This window comes from Dipodomys merriami, unplaced genomic scaffold (assembly GCF_024711535.1).
Source record: "Dipodomys merriami isolate MVZ:Mamm:240054 unplaced genomic scaffold, mDipMer1.0.p SCAF_5, whole genome shotgun sequence".
In the NCBI taxonomy this organism is placed as follows: domain Eukaryota; kingdom Metazoa; phylum Chordata; class Mammalia; order Rodentia; family Heteromyidae; genus Dipodomys; species Dipodomys merriami.
This window is the reverse complement of record NW_027206068.1, coordinates 7,872,640-7,887,610: the sequence shown is the minus strand read 5'-3', so window position 1 is coordinate 7,887,610 and position 14,971 is coordinate 7,872,640. Positions and strand designations below refer to the sequence as shown.

Here is a 14,971-nt window from a genome sequence, read left to right as displayed (position 1 = left end):
TATGAACCCATAAACATTGTAGTCCTGCAATGAGTGAAGTCAGGAAAACCCAAAAACTTTTCCATTTCTGAGGTCTGCAGGAAAATGGGGGAAATCTTTAAGATTTCTCAGGCCTGATGCTATTGACTGTGGGCCTGCTCATTCTTTCTTGTACCCTTTGAACTTTAGAATATTTAGCAGCATCTTTGCCCTCTACTTAGTAGATGGCAGGAGTATACTGGGATATTTAGAGTCTATGACAACCAAAGAAAAATGTCTGCAAACATTGCTACAACCTTTGGTTGGAGCAGGGAATAAACATAGGTACAAAATTGGCCTTGGTTGAAAACCACAGCCTTAGGTGAAGGAGCTCCAAGTAGCTAACTGACACATATCAGAGGCAAGCAAGTCCTTACATCAATATTAACGAAAACAAGTCCTTGCAGAATCACTCCAGGGTCTCATCTTCTAGTCCTAGAGCAAAAAAACAGAACTCAACTGTCACTGCTACCTTCTGGCTCTTAAATAGTACTGGAGGAAGGCTACAGTGTTGATATTTCCAGCCACCGCTTTGCTTCTAAGGGACTGAAGCCACAGCAGTGGGGTGTTCTCTGTGATGTCCCATGTTCTGTATCATGGCCTAAGGTGCTACAGAGGATGTCACAGATTCTGCTACCTTTGAGTGACCTTTTCCCTCTCACTGGACCTTTGTCAAAAGAAAAAAGGTGTCTCTCTTGAGGCTGGTTTAGTGAGCCAAATTTTAAGTAAACAGAAATGGAAGGTGCTAAGCAAACAAACTCCAGCCAAATGGAATATCTAAGGTCTGGATGGCTAGCTGCCACTTTTCAGTTGTTTTCCAGCATAGAACCTTCTAGTCAGAATGCAGATGGGAAAAGCCAGACCTAAGAAAACAAGAGCAAACCTGAGACCTCATTTTTCTAGTCTCACAATAAATCTTTGCCCAAGAGGTCAACACAGATAGAAGAATTAGGAGAAAGTCAAAAGCCACCTAATCTGACATTTTATATTTGGAGAAAGTAAATAATCTGGAAGATAAGGAGTCTTCCCAAATGTCATATGACCAGCAAGAAGAATGAGCATGCAAGCAAGTTTTCCTATTATCTGACCCACCACTTTATGATTTTTGTTCTACAAAGTCTTTAAAGAAAGGAACCCACATCCTTGGTTCTGATGCAGGGTGACTGAGTCACTGCCCGTGTGGTCCTCAGAGGTCATTTATGTTCAGTAGAGGATATGGAAATCATCTGGTCACCCATAGAAGTAATTGCTTTTCCTTTTAGACACATGGTCTAAGTTGCTGCTGAAATTTTAGACACACGAACCCAGGTCTGGGACTTGGCAAGTGAATAGTCCAGATGGGAACTGTTGCTTGACAAATTGAAAGTCCTTTGTTTCAGAATGAATTGAACTAGAATGAAGGGGGAGGGTTAATTGTGGGATCCTTTTAGCATATGTGTGTGTGTATGTGTGTGTGTGTGTATATATATATGTGTGTGTGTATACATACATATATACATATATGTATGTGTGTATGCGTATATATATATATTACAAATTACTGCTTACACTAAAAAATAGCCTAGATTTATCATATAACAAAATTATATTCTCCCAAGCAAAAAATCTATAAATAGAGCTATTAGAGACTTCTTTTAAAATACTTATTTAAAGGATATCATTGTAGTATTAAATATCTCTTCAGGATTGCTACTTCATCCCTAGACAAATTTATGTGTTTAAAAAGTAGATCAATCGAAGCAGATCTACCCACTTGCATTTATTTAAATAACTATTTTAAGAACAGTAAGCCCAAATTCATTTAGAAGAATGAAAATGTGAATGGCTGGTGTTAGCAAGAGAATCAATACTTATTACTCATACTTGGCTCTGACAAACTATTTTTATATCAAGAGCTAGAATTAGTAGAATTAACAGAAGAGAAATGTATAAGGAATAAAATTGACTTTTCTCAATTCATAAAACAAGGCAATCCAGGGTAACACAATGATTCCAAAAGTCCTGACTTTTGTTTCCCTGATAGATTTGCAGTCCACCTTTGATTTCTTTCCTGCATTTTGAAACATTTGCTATCTGGTTGTTCTCTCCCAAAATGAATTCAAGATGATTATACTTAGTTACCTTGGAAAGGATTTTTTATGTAAAATATAGTGTTTCTGCGTTTCTTACATCAATCTTCTTTCAATGCAGAATCTTTTGATGATTATGCATGTGCACAGCACACACTTTTTTTTTTCTTTAGTTGCTTTTCCTTTACTGTATGTCCAGTACAGGAGGAATTTGAACTCAGGGCCTGGAGTTTACTCAGGTTCATGGCTGGCTGAAACTTCCCTACCTGAGCTAAATCTCAGCTTTACTTTGGAGATGGAGGGTCTTGAATTGTCTGCCCATATTGGCTTAATCCAAGGTCCTTTACATCTCAGGCTTCAGAGGATCTAGGATTACAAACCTGGGCCTAGCTTTTTTTGTTTTCTTTTTGATACAGAGTCTTGCCATTCCATGTGATCCAGGTTGGCCTAAAACCTGACATCTCTCTTTACTTTGCCTCTCCCAGTGAGTGCCAGCTATCAGTACAGGCTGGCATGTACCACCATAGCTGACCAAGCTAGTTGGCTGTTTTTCAGGAAACTCTGATCTGTTGGCATCTTGACCTTGCTTAAGCTGAAGAGCCCTATGGAATCTGACACAGGTTCCACTGACTCTTTCTCAACAATAGAAACACCTATATGGACATACCAGTCCATATATGCTTTGGAATCAGCCCTGATGAGATCTGAAAGTACATGAGGTGCTGCTGTTCCATCCTTAGACAAGCTTATGTGTTTAAAAATATGTCATTCTGGAGCTGGGAGCTGGTTGGCCACTCCTATAGCTCTAGTTACACAGGAGGCTGACATTTGAGGATCCTTATTTGAAGCTAGCTTGGGCAGAGAAGTCCATGAGACTATTATCTCTAAACCAGCAAGAAGATGGGAGTGGTAGAGTGCCAGCTTTGAATAAAAAAGCAAAGTGAGAACATGAAACCCTGAGTTTAAGCTCCAGTATCACCACACCAAAAACAAAAAACAAAAAAGAAAAATACCCTATCCAAACAGATCTACTCTTTTACATTATTTAAATAACAAACTATTTTAAGAACAGCAAGCCTAAATTCATTTAGGAAAATAAAAGGGTGAAGGGTTTGTTTATTTATTTATTTATTTTTGTCAGTCATGGAGCTTGAACTCTGGGTTTGGGCACTGTCCCTCAGCTCTTCAGCTCAAGGCTAGTACAATACTACCACTTGAGCCATGGCACCGCATCTGGCTTTTTCTGCTTATGTGGTACTAAGGAATCGAACCCAGGGCCACATGCATGCAAGGCAAGCATTCTACCACTGAGATACCTTCCCAGCCCTGAAGGGTTGATAGCAAGAGAATCTATGCATATTATTTATACTTTGCTTTAGCAAACTATTTTTAAATGGCTAACTGGAGTATAAATATATTTGATAATAGCATTGTAGTTAGCTAATGAATGAAAATCAAAATTAGATAATTAGGTAAATAGCTTTCTAAAAATATACTGCATTCATTCAGGTACCAGTGGCTCATGCCTATAATCCTAGCTATAGGATACTGAGATCTGAGAATTGTGGTTTGAAGCCAGTCAAGGAAGAAAAGTATGTGACACCCTTATCTCCAATTAACCACCAAAAAAGCTGGAAGTAGAGCTTCGGTTCTAGGAGTAAAGCTCTAATTTTGAGGAAAATAGCTCAGAGACAAAATAGCTCCAGGCCCTAAGTTCAAGTATCAGAACTAGCATAGACACAAAACCAACAAACCAACAAACAACAATAACCAAAACCTTGCAGACATTTCTAGAATAAAGCTATCTTTCTGGAAAGATATCTGTTGTTCTTGTTGTTGTTGTTGTTGTTTACTTTACACACAAATTTGAGGACTTAAATCTTGTTATTCTACCTCTTGTTGCATTACTTGCAGAGCTGGAGATCAACTCCAAGGCTTTGCACATGCTAAACAAGTGTTGTACAATTGATTCACTCTCTCCAGCCCTTAAACCCTATTTTCAGCTCCTAACTGACAATGTTTTTGGTTTTGTTTTCTTTTTTCCTGCTTGATACTACTCAGGCTTTTACTTAATTCTTACAGCATCATAGTTCTGTGTGTCTAATACAAACAAAGGCCAATTGTTCTTCTTTAGTGAGGGTAGTATTGGCATTCCTTTTTCAGTCATAACATAGTTAAATAACATAATCACTCACACATTACACTCAGAAACATGTCCGTACTCATTTATATCTTTAACTAGAAGTCATCTTCTATAGTATTCTCTGCATTCCTACGTTTTAATAGAATTTTACAACTCTCAGGACCTTGGTTTCTATACTTATAGAATATTGGCTTATTAATAAAGTACTCTTCTATTTGTAGACAAAAAATACCACTAAAGCCATATATTTTTGTGGGCCAGGATACCGCTTATGCTGTTCAGAGCTGCTACTGTGCTGCTTCATGCTAAAGCACATAGATATATGGAAGCAAAAAAGAAAAGAGTTTGGGGTATGCTCCCTACAACTTTAGAAACCCAGAGAATGGGGTTCATGATGTTTCCTTAACAAAATAGCAAGGAACATGCAGTAAGTGGCTGGAGAGCAGGTACTGCCTGCAATGGTTATGAATGATTATGACATCTTTCAGAACAAGAGCCTAAATTCACCCTCTCCAAGATAGCTGCCAGCCATCAAGGAAAATGTCTTGTTATTCCAGAAGCTTAGGATAGCAAGTGAGCCCAGTTTTGTTTTATATTTTCATAATTATGTAGGTCATAGTAGAAAAGTATGGATTCACTAAAAAAAAGTATAGCCCAGTTCCAGTTTCTAAGCACCATTGTCAATGTTATCTGTAGCTGAGAACTTTTGCACAGCATCAGGAAAGTGTCATTTCTTTAGTGCAAATAAAAATAACATGACATTTTTTTGAGCAACACACACATGCATCATAGTTTCCTTTTCTGTTTGCTTTAAATCGTGGATTTCTTAGATAATCTGGTCTAACTTTGTCTCGTACATATTATTTTAATTACAAAGAACTGGTAGGATGTTTGGATTTAAGGATAATGTCAGAAAGGAAGAAGTTAAAGGTTAATATAAATTGTTCTACAAATACAGTTGTTCCCTGAAATTGACAAGAGTCATTCTGAGCTGAGAGAGGGCCTCTTCCTCAGGGGGAAGAAGGTGAACTTTGCCTTCAGATTCAAGATTAATTTTCCTGTGTAATTGATTTAACTATAAGTAAAGCTAATTTTTCTAATAGGCATCTTCCTTTTGTAGTTTTTCATTTAATTTTATAGAGGAGAAAGGGAACATCTGTAGATGAGACTTTCATTACTTCATTTATAACAAAGTACTACTTAATATGTAGTTTCTTAAGATGGTACATTCAGTGTTGCAAGTGAATCTGGAGACCAGAGAGATTCTTGCAAAAAAAAGTTTCAATTTTTTAAGTGTAATTACTAGAATCCGAGGAATTTACTTCTCTAGCTGATAAATTCATGCTTGGGAAGCAAAACTCATACTGCAGGTGTAAATGTAACTTAATGAAAACAACATTAAGTGTCCTTTTTCCTGCATACATGCTTTTAAATAGTTTCCTACATATGAAATATATTGATCAGAATTGCAAAGCAGGCTTTGCTAGATATTGAGATTTTAGTAGTCTACTTCCATCAAGTAGAAGAATACTAGAACCATTTATTCCACACTTAGACTTGGAGGTAGCAAATGCCAACTACATTATTATACAGAGCTAAGAGTTTGCCTTTGTAAATATCTGCACAGAGACTTGAGACACTCATCTGAATCATTAAGAATCCTCACACTACTCTGAGAAAGAAATATAAGGGGAAAGAAATATAAGGGGAAAACCAGGCACCAGTAGCTCATACCTGTAATCCTAGTTATGCAGGAGGCTAAGAACTGAGAATCACGGTTTGGAGCCAGCTGTGGCAGGAAAGTCTGGGAGACTCTTATTTCCAATTAACCACCAGAAAAACAGAAGTGGCACTATGGCTCAAAGTGGTAGAGTGCTAGCCATAAACAAAAAAGCTCAGGGACCACACTCAGGCCCTAAATTCAAGCCCCATGATCAACAGAAAGAAAAGAAGGAAAGAAGGAAGGAAGGGAAGGAGGGAGGGAGGGAAGGAAAGAAGGAAGGAAGAAAGGAAGGAAGGGAGGAAGGGAAACAAAGAGAAAGAAACAAAGAAGAAAAGAAGGAGAAGCTGCTGGAAAATGTGAGGACCAGATTAAAAGGCTTAGGGGTACTCTTCCATGTAATATTTAATTTAATGTAATTAATTTAATTCCCTATAATATTTAAAATTTTAAATTTTATTCGACATCACACAAGAGCTTGCCAGTTTCATTGTTGAAAGTACACGGAGGCTTTAAGTTTATATTTTCTGGCCTTCTCAATATGATTTTATATGTGTCCTTCCAGAATGAAGTGTCTATGTTGAAAAACGAGGTGGCCCAGCTGAAACAGTTGTTGTTAACCCATAAAGACTGCCCAATAACAGCCATGCAGAAAGAATCACAAGGATATTTAAGTAAGTCACTGTACTTATTCACTTTCTTTCAGTGTCAAATATCGTTTTGCCAGTAATTTTGCATTGAATTCCATTGAAAGAGCAAGGTAAAGTGTAGTTTACCCTCCAAGGTGGATATACTGGAATTCTTGAGTGTCTGCCAAACTCTTCTACCATGGGACCCCCCCCCTTTCCTGACCCCCATTTAATGTCATGCCATCACTTCTGGCCACACTTTTCCTCGCATTTCACCTTGCAAAAGCCCACTAAATTCCAAATTTGCAGCCAGAATAGCCTGCTGGGGGCCTGTTCGTCTCCTTGAGAAATGTGTGGGCTGAGAACATCAGTGGATGAATCACTGCCAGTGCCTCACACTACACCATGTTACTCACTCAGCTGTAAAACTAGTGTCCTTTTCTCAGTTTACCCCTGCATGCAGTGAATCTCTTTTACCTGGCTCCCATACCCCTGGGATGTTCATAGGTTTCATGTTGGTGCCCTAAGGGATGGTGGGAAGAATGATGATTCGTGGCTGAAGGTCAATTTATTTTTGAATAATTTTTTAGATTGAGCAACACAGATTCTCCCAGCACATGTGAGTACTTTCCCCACATTTGCTATATGGATGGCTATCTGAAAATACACGATGGGGAAGTTTACATGCCAAGACTCAAATACATCCACACCTTTTGCTGATGGAGGATACGTGACTTTGCTCCTAGCTATACACCTGGAAGGCGTAGCTTGGTGACTTCAGTTTAAAATGAATTTTTCACCTTAACTGCCAGAAGAAACTATGTGAAACTCTTCTATGTCAAGTAAATGTCGAGTAGTATTTGTGCTTTTGTTTTCTATGAGGAGTTCCTAAATCCACACAAGCAAGCGCTATATTGGTGTGTGCATGTGTGCTTTTTCCTAGGTCCAGAAAGTAGCCCTCCTGCAAGTCCTGCCCCGGTGTGCTCACAGCAGCAAGTCATCCAGCATAACACCATCACTACTTCCTCTTCTGTCAGTGAGGTGGTGGGAAGCTCTACGCTCAGTCAGCTTGCCACGCACAGAACAGACCTGAATCCCATCCTTTAAAATGCACGGGTTAGACTTCGCCTCCAAGAAGAGCTATAGCATTTACCACGCATCCTTTCTTGTAAGGGCATTTTTAGAATTAACTCAAACCTGGAAGACGCCTCAGCCCTTCAAAGACTGGCTTTCATTTTTATAGTTATTATGGAAAAGTTGTCTTTTATACTTAGTTATATAAGAACAAAAAGGGAGTTATGCAAATAATATCTATCAGCTTGGAAAATGCTTTGGTGCTTTTCTCCAATTTTCTGGTACCAGTTACTTGTTTATAAACGGAATCTTTTCTGTATATAGTCATGGTTTCATTCTTATCCGTCTGTTTTCTCGACACAATGAAACTTAATAAATCACAGCTTTTAGCCAAAATAAGGCATACCTAAATATCAAGTGAGATGGAATCCAATGTAACTGGGAAGGAAATCTGATGACATCATAACTCATGTTGAGTTTGTTCTATGATGTCACCAGAACCTCAAATAAACACATAGCCTTTCTGATAACTTTTTTTATCTTATTAAAAAAAACATGATTCTTTGATGTCCTAATAAAACCACCAAGCATCTCAGCTCCCCTTCCTCAGCTCTTGGTTTACTTGCTCAAGTGTCTACATTTCCAATCCTATTTATCTTGGGCTCCTTGTTTCTTCCTGATTGTAACTTTCTTCTGTTTCATTTCTCTCTCCTTTAGTATTGCATGTGAAGAAGAAAATAATGTTTAAAGAAACAAAAAAAAAAGAGCAAACCCTGAAAATGTGGACCTATCCATTGCTTTGCTAGCCTGTAACTACAGCTGGAGTTCATTCAACACTTACTTTTCACAACATAGTAACCAGGAGATGTTTAGTGTGCCTGATTTAATGTTTTTAATAATCAGAGCAAATAAAAAGGTGGTTTAGTTATAGGTGAAACACTGTTGAATGCCAGCTGTGGAGACACTGGGGAAGGGAGCTTTGTAAGCCCCGATTGTGAAAGTTCAAATTATGATACGGGGCTATAACATCGCACCCTTGAATTACAACTGGTTTTATATGGCCTGTCTATAATGTCGAAAATCCATGTATTGTATAATAATTCAGAAGGGCTCTATTCACCACACAGATTATATTGTTCAATCATCAGCTTCTAATTGCCTAAGATTTATTATTTTTTCCTAAAGTCTATGGAACCAGCAATGCTGTTCAGGTGGGTGAATGCAGATGAACTACTGGAGAAACAAAGCAAGCAAGCAAGCTAGCCCAAGGTTTCCATGGGATGTTCTAGGTCTGCCAGATAAGAGCAGTTTCTTTGGCTACTGATGGAATCCCATGGATACAGCAAAAGCTGCTCCACCCTTCTGCATAATTCTCATTTATGTTTTTAGCAACTTCAGTGGACTTGCTTATTATGAAAAGTAGCTAGGACCCAAACCACAGTTGTGCCTCCTTGAAATAAGCCATTCTACTGTGCTGGTGTTTTAATATCATGTCTCATAAATAATACGGACTAATGTTTCTCGCTAGCAGTCTAGGCAGGTGCTGGTCTTTCATCTCCATCCTGATATGTGCAGGCTAGTGTGTGTGTGTGTGTGTGTGTGTGTGTGTGTGTGTGTGTTTTAAAAAACAGTATTTTACAAAGGTGTCATTTTTATATGAATTCAGGAAAGGAAGGATGTTTTTTTCACACTGTAGTTTAAAACTTTATTTTGGAGACTAAAAGTAGGAGGGTGGAGGGTTGTGAAGCATGATTTTCATAACTGGTTTCAGTTTTATCAATATTTAATCAATATTTAGCAACCATCTTTCCATATATGCAGTGCTTTTGAGAGACAGTTTTGAGTGCTCAGTAAAATGTAGGACTTGAATATATGGTCTAAGCAAACAGATGCTACAAAAAAGGAGAAAAAATAAATGAAATAGATTTTCTATTGTATTTTAGACAAACATATCATTTTCAAGTATTTTAAATACTGAATTCATATTTTTTTTTTAAATCCAGCAGTAACAGAATGGTTTAACCAGATTAGCTTCCTTGGGGATGTTTAAGACTTAACTTTAAAAGGAACTTAACATTTATAACTGTTTTGAAATAAAAAACTTTTTTGGAAAAATTTCTTAGAACAAATACGTGCTCCTTTGAGAAATAAAAATGAATGTTTGAGTTTTTAATTTTTAATTTTTATTTTATGTTTTGATTTAAGTAAACAAACTTTTCTTTATTTACTGCATGCATAGCACTTCATGAAATGGATTTTTTTGTTTTAAAAAAATCTACTAGGAATATCAGAATGTCCAGGAAATAGCCTATCACTAAATTGATTTAGTTTACTGAAATCCCAGCCCTTGATTGAAATTTGTAGCTGTTAATGTGAATGCTTTTGTAGTTAAGAACTTGCCTGAGGTTTGGGTTTTGTGTGTGTGTGTGTGTGTGTGTGTGTGTGTGTGTGTGTGTGTGTGTGTGTGTGTGTGTGTGTGTGTGTGTGTGTTTCATTTAGCAACTTGACAGTTTGACTGATGTATATTATTTATAGCTTAATTATGTCTGTTTTTTATGCTAAGTAGGCAAGCCAACCACACACATTAGCAAACCTTCCTCAACATATAATTAGAATAAACTGCCTTCTTGTTACACTCAGAGCCTTTTAGGTATATTCACAGTATGGAAAATACTCAATGAAGATGCTAGCTAGTTTTCAGTGCTTCTTGAAATCCCAATTGGAGAGATTCATTGATTAAACCCAACAGGAGAATGTGAGTAATAAGGATCTCACTTAAAGGTCCAGCCTTCACCCAATCAGCAAACCTGCCTGCAGTGCCCTCTTATATGTTGTGTCCATTGATGAGATCATCATGTTAACTTCATTCTCATTCAGCTAGTTACTCTGTCACTCACAGCACTGGCCCAAGGAGGGAGGTTTTTGAAGTACCATGTCTTCTCACTTGTGTGTGGCTTGCTTTATCACAAGATCTGCCTCGGAAATCCCTGCCAGTCTCCTGGGCACTTCTCCAAGGCCTCCCTTCCTGATACCCTGGAAGCTAATGACTTAGTATACCTGAGAACATTTCTAACAGGTGAATCCTCACTCAGACAGAAGCATGCATGTCCTAATTGTTTCTCTTTGCCATATTTCTCAATGTATGATGCTGAGGCAGGTAGCATGGAAGTTTTAGCCATAGATGAAGGTACTAAATTCAAAGCCAGGTGTTTGGGCAGATAGTTTTTTCTTTGCACTCTGACATATCCTTTTCCAACCCCCATATCAGTGTATGCAAATCACCATCTCATGACAGCCTGTAGATGCCTAGCTGTGGGTGCTGTTAAAATATACATTACGAAAGGACTCTGGGAAGTTACCTTGTCAAGAAATAAAATGCACCACATTTTCTGAGAGAGAGGTATCAATAGTGAATGTGAAGATGGTTGTTTTATTTTTTAAAAAAATTTTGGTGAGTTGAGTTTATCTTTAAAATCATCAACCAGCTATGGTAAAAGACCACCAGCCTTTGACTGGATTTTATTTTTTTTAGTAACAATAACTGCTATAAAAACCATCTAAGAAAATATGTTTGTATGTATGTGTGTATACAGTGGAATTTAAGGACCAAAGCAAAAAATTTGGACAGGAATCTATTAATTTAGAATTTTATAAGATATTTATTAATAAATATTATTTTTAAACATTCCATTTGAACAGTATTCTTCTGTAGGATCTTGTTTTTTTAAAAAAAATATTAGTCCATAGTGAATTCTTCTAGATGTGTGTTTTCATGTTTATCAGGGTTTAAAATGGCTGTGCTTCCTCATTAGATAGAAATGTTTGCTTAAATCTCAGAACAATTTATTGCTCTGTGAGACATTTGTTCATATACATTCTAAACAAGTTTATTTTTTAACTTTTGGTTTTCTCTCTACTTTTCTTTCCTTTTTTTCCTTCTTTTTTGTGTTCTGGGCATTGTGCTCTCAGTTTGTTGTTGTTGTTGTTGTTGTTGTTGTTGTTGTTCAAGGCTGGCACTGTACCATTTGAGCCACACATCCACTTCCAGCCTTTTTGCTGGTTAATTGGAGATAAAGAGTCTCACAGGTTTGTCTGTCTGGGCTGGCTTCGAACCAGGATCTTTCTATCTCAACCTCCTGAGTGGCTAGGATTACTAGCACCTGGGTCTCTTCATTTTGAAAGTAAACATTTTCACTTAGGAAGCAGAGTTCAGCTAAAGGGAATCAGTCACTATAACTGGAAAAGCTTTCTTATAATCGTGTAAATACAACTTCACCTCTGCTTCTCCCTACTGCTCCCCAATCTCCTAGGAAGCCTTGCACTACTCAGCTTTCCTTACAGCTGCTTGGCCCTTCCCAGACAATGTGCAGTCGTGTTAAGCCATTCAAACTCCAGTACACAGTGTAACTGAGAAGGGAAACGAACAACCCTTCCAATTTGAATAGAACCGTGCCTATGCGAACAGTAGCAATTTAGAACCTCTTTTCTGCTTTGAGAATAATTTATATTTTTAAATTGCACTTTAGCTTTTTAAATCTCTTTCCATTTCTCTTACTCTCCTTCTAACTTTTTCCTTAAACTTGCCTTTGCTTCTCCCTTTACAACTCTCCCAAGGCTCTGAGCTGCATCCTTTAACGTACTTTGTAAGAATCTTTGCACCAGGTACAATTGTGTGTGTTCATGAGTAGTAAAGCCAAGACTTGCTCTTCACATCAGCCTATGTGAAGCCTGCTACAGGAATGCCAAGAGCCAGTACACTAAGTTTTATACTCGTTATCCTTTGTTCATAGCATGTTTTTTAAAATGTTATATTATGCAACAGATGTGAGGCAGAAGCTAAGCTACTAACTTTTCTATCTTGTCCTTCAAACCAAAGTGTCCTGAAGAAACTAGGATACATCATCTGTGCATCACTGCACCTGTGATGATTGTCCTAGCCAGTCTTTCTGAGCTCTCTGAAGTTAACAGTGAGCTCTACCCATTCATTCCTAGGTCTCAAAAATTACGATGCCTTGTGACATGATTAGGTACTTTACAATTATAGTCTAAGGAAGGATCAGAAGACATAGGAGCAATAAACTTACCAGTAAATTCCTATACCAAAACAAGCATACAAAGAAATGTTTTCAAAACAAACTCCTAGCTCATCGTGTGAAAATGAAAAAGTGTATGTCCACTCAAAGTATTTTACTATTTCTCGTGGAGTTTTTCAGTGATGGAATGATTGTAGCCAAATTGCTTAAAGAGTGTTTATATTTTTTTCCATATAAATGGTCTATTTTTGGGGAAAGAAATCTATTGTACTGAAATCTGAAGGGGCTGGAGGAGGGGGGGAGATAAAGAAAAATTACCAGCACCTGCTGGACAATTAATACAGTTATTTGGCACCCTGATACCTTTCCAAGCTTATCATTCAGAAAGGATTCAATAATTATCAACCGCTCTTAAAATCAACTTAAGATATCTATCTCATTAGAAGCCAGAGTCTAGGAATCTCTTCCTGAGCCATTTAAAGTTTTTCCTACAATTGAAGTTTATATTATAGAAATTTATATGTTTTTTTTTTAAAGATAGAATCATTTAGCCTTGGAATGAGAATGTGGGACCTGAATAAATTAGCTTTAATAAACTATTAAAATCCTCTGCCCAATAAGTGCATTCGATTCTAGTTTGCTCCTTTAGAATGACAATGCTCTTCACGCTGTAGGAGGCAATGAAAGGTGTCAGTGTACTCAATGCAGCAGGTGAAGGGAAAGGAAATTTCTCAAGCAGCCAGTCAGCAGACACGAAGACCTGCTCAACCCCTTTCCTTCTAAACTGTGCAAGTCCTGTCTGCCTCACAGAAGATCACTGCCTTTCAGGATTGTTTCAGAGCAAAAAGATAAGCTTGTGATGTCCTCCCTAGAGAGGACATAGGGTTGTCTAAAAAGACCCAGAAAAAAAAAAAAAACAGCTATGTTGAAACACAATATCCTAGGACAATTGGAATATTAATATTGTCCAAAAATATAATTAAAAGACAAAAAGTTTAGCACTGTGTAAAGTAAGTGATAACTAAGGAAGTCCCCTCTCCCCCACAAAAAAAAAAAAAACAAAAAAACAAAAAACAAAAAACAAAACGGTGCTGTCACTTTAAGTTCTGGACTTGGGGTTGTTTGTCAGTGTAAACAGCAAAGCATTTGTGTTTGTCTATTTGTAAAGCAACCACCTTCCTATTGGAAGGAGAAAAATATGGGGGGGAAATATATGTGTAAATATTTGCTGCAGCATTTAATGTTTAATTTTATGTTAAGCTCTTTATTGCATCGTGAATACATGTATTGTTAACAATGAACAATGGGTTCATTAAGACTGTTCGACTAGATCAGATTTTTACATGTCTTTCTAGCAAGAGGAGACAAGATTTTGTGCATTTGTACAAATGTTAATATCACTGCAATTCCAATATAATAAAGCACTCAAATGCAAATAATACATGTAAATTTTGTCTGGTGAAATTTGGGGCTGGCGATAATGGCGTCTATTCCTCACATGGTTTCATTCACACTGTGTTAACCAAGGCCTAACTTTTCAAGATCAATGTTTTCCTGGGACAAAACAAGGTGAGATTTTTTTTTCTTTTTCAGGTTCATCTGAAACAACTACTCCTTCTTACATGCAACTTCTCAATGGAGGCCACTAGTCTAACATATTTACCCTGGCCTGCCACATACCTTACATTACTACTGTAAGGAAATTCTAAAAGAACGAAACCATTTTCATAGAAAACAGAAAAATGACAAGAAGAAAAGGAAAGGAAAAAAGCCTAGCAACCAAGTTCATGTTCCAATTACTTTGAGGAAACAAGAATCTTGTATCACCTACCAGAACCATGCAACCCTAGAGTTCTAAATAGCTTTGATGTTCTCTTCTAGATATTTCTAGTTGTTTTTTTTTTACTTCCTTTATGGCTTTTATTCTCTTACTGTTTTTAATTAAGTTCTTCTTTTCTCTTTCTCTCAATATTTGATTATCAAGAGCAGAATCCCAACTATCATTAGCCTCAATTTTACCATTATGTTCTGTCCCCAAGCCATCAGCATCTCACAACTGGATTTATTGCTGTATCTCCTGTCAGCTAGAGCAAGTCTTTGAAAATGGAAGTCACCCATGTCCCTTCGTTACATCACTCAAAACTCAATAGTGCTTTGTGACCTCATTTAGAACAGAAACAAAACTCCCTACTACCACCCACTTTATGTTTTATGACAGTCTTGCCTGTTTAGCCCTCACCCCATCATTCCCTAAGATCATCTCTCATTCTCCTTCCGTTCACCTT

At 37.4% G+C, this 14,971-nt stretch overlaps 1 protein-coding gene across 2 annotated transcripts in view; it reads left to right on the top strand.

The window, feature by feature from the left end:
• Creb5 (cAMP responsive element binding protein 5) overlaps positions 1-9,768 on the top strand; it is a 443,969-nt gene extending 434,201 nt beyond the window's left edge. For both annotated transcript variants that reach the window (XM_069997230.1, XM_069997231.1), the window contains 2 exons: positions 6,516-6,624; positions 7,523-9,768. In XM_069997230.1, the coding sequence (XP_069853331.1) occupies positions 6,516-6,624; positions 7,523-7,686 (273 nt within the window). In that variant the 3' untranslated portion in view covers positions 7,687-9,768. The remainder of the gene's footprint in view (positions 1-6,515; positions 6,625-7,522) is intronic.
• Positions 9,769-14,971: the final 5,203 nt, after the last annotated feature.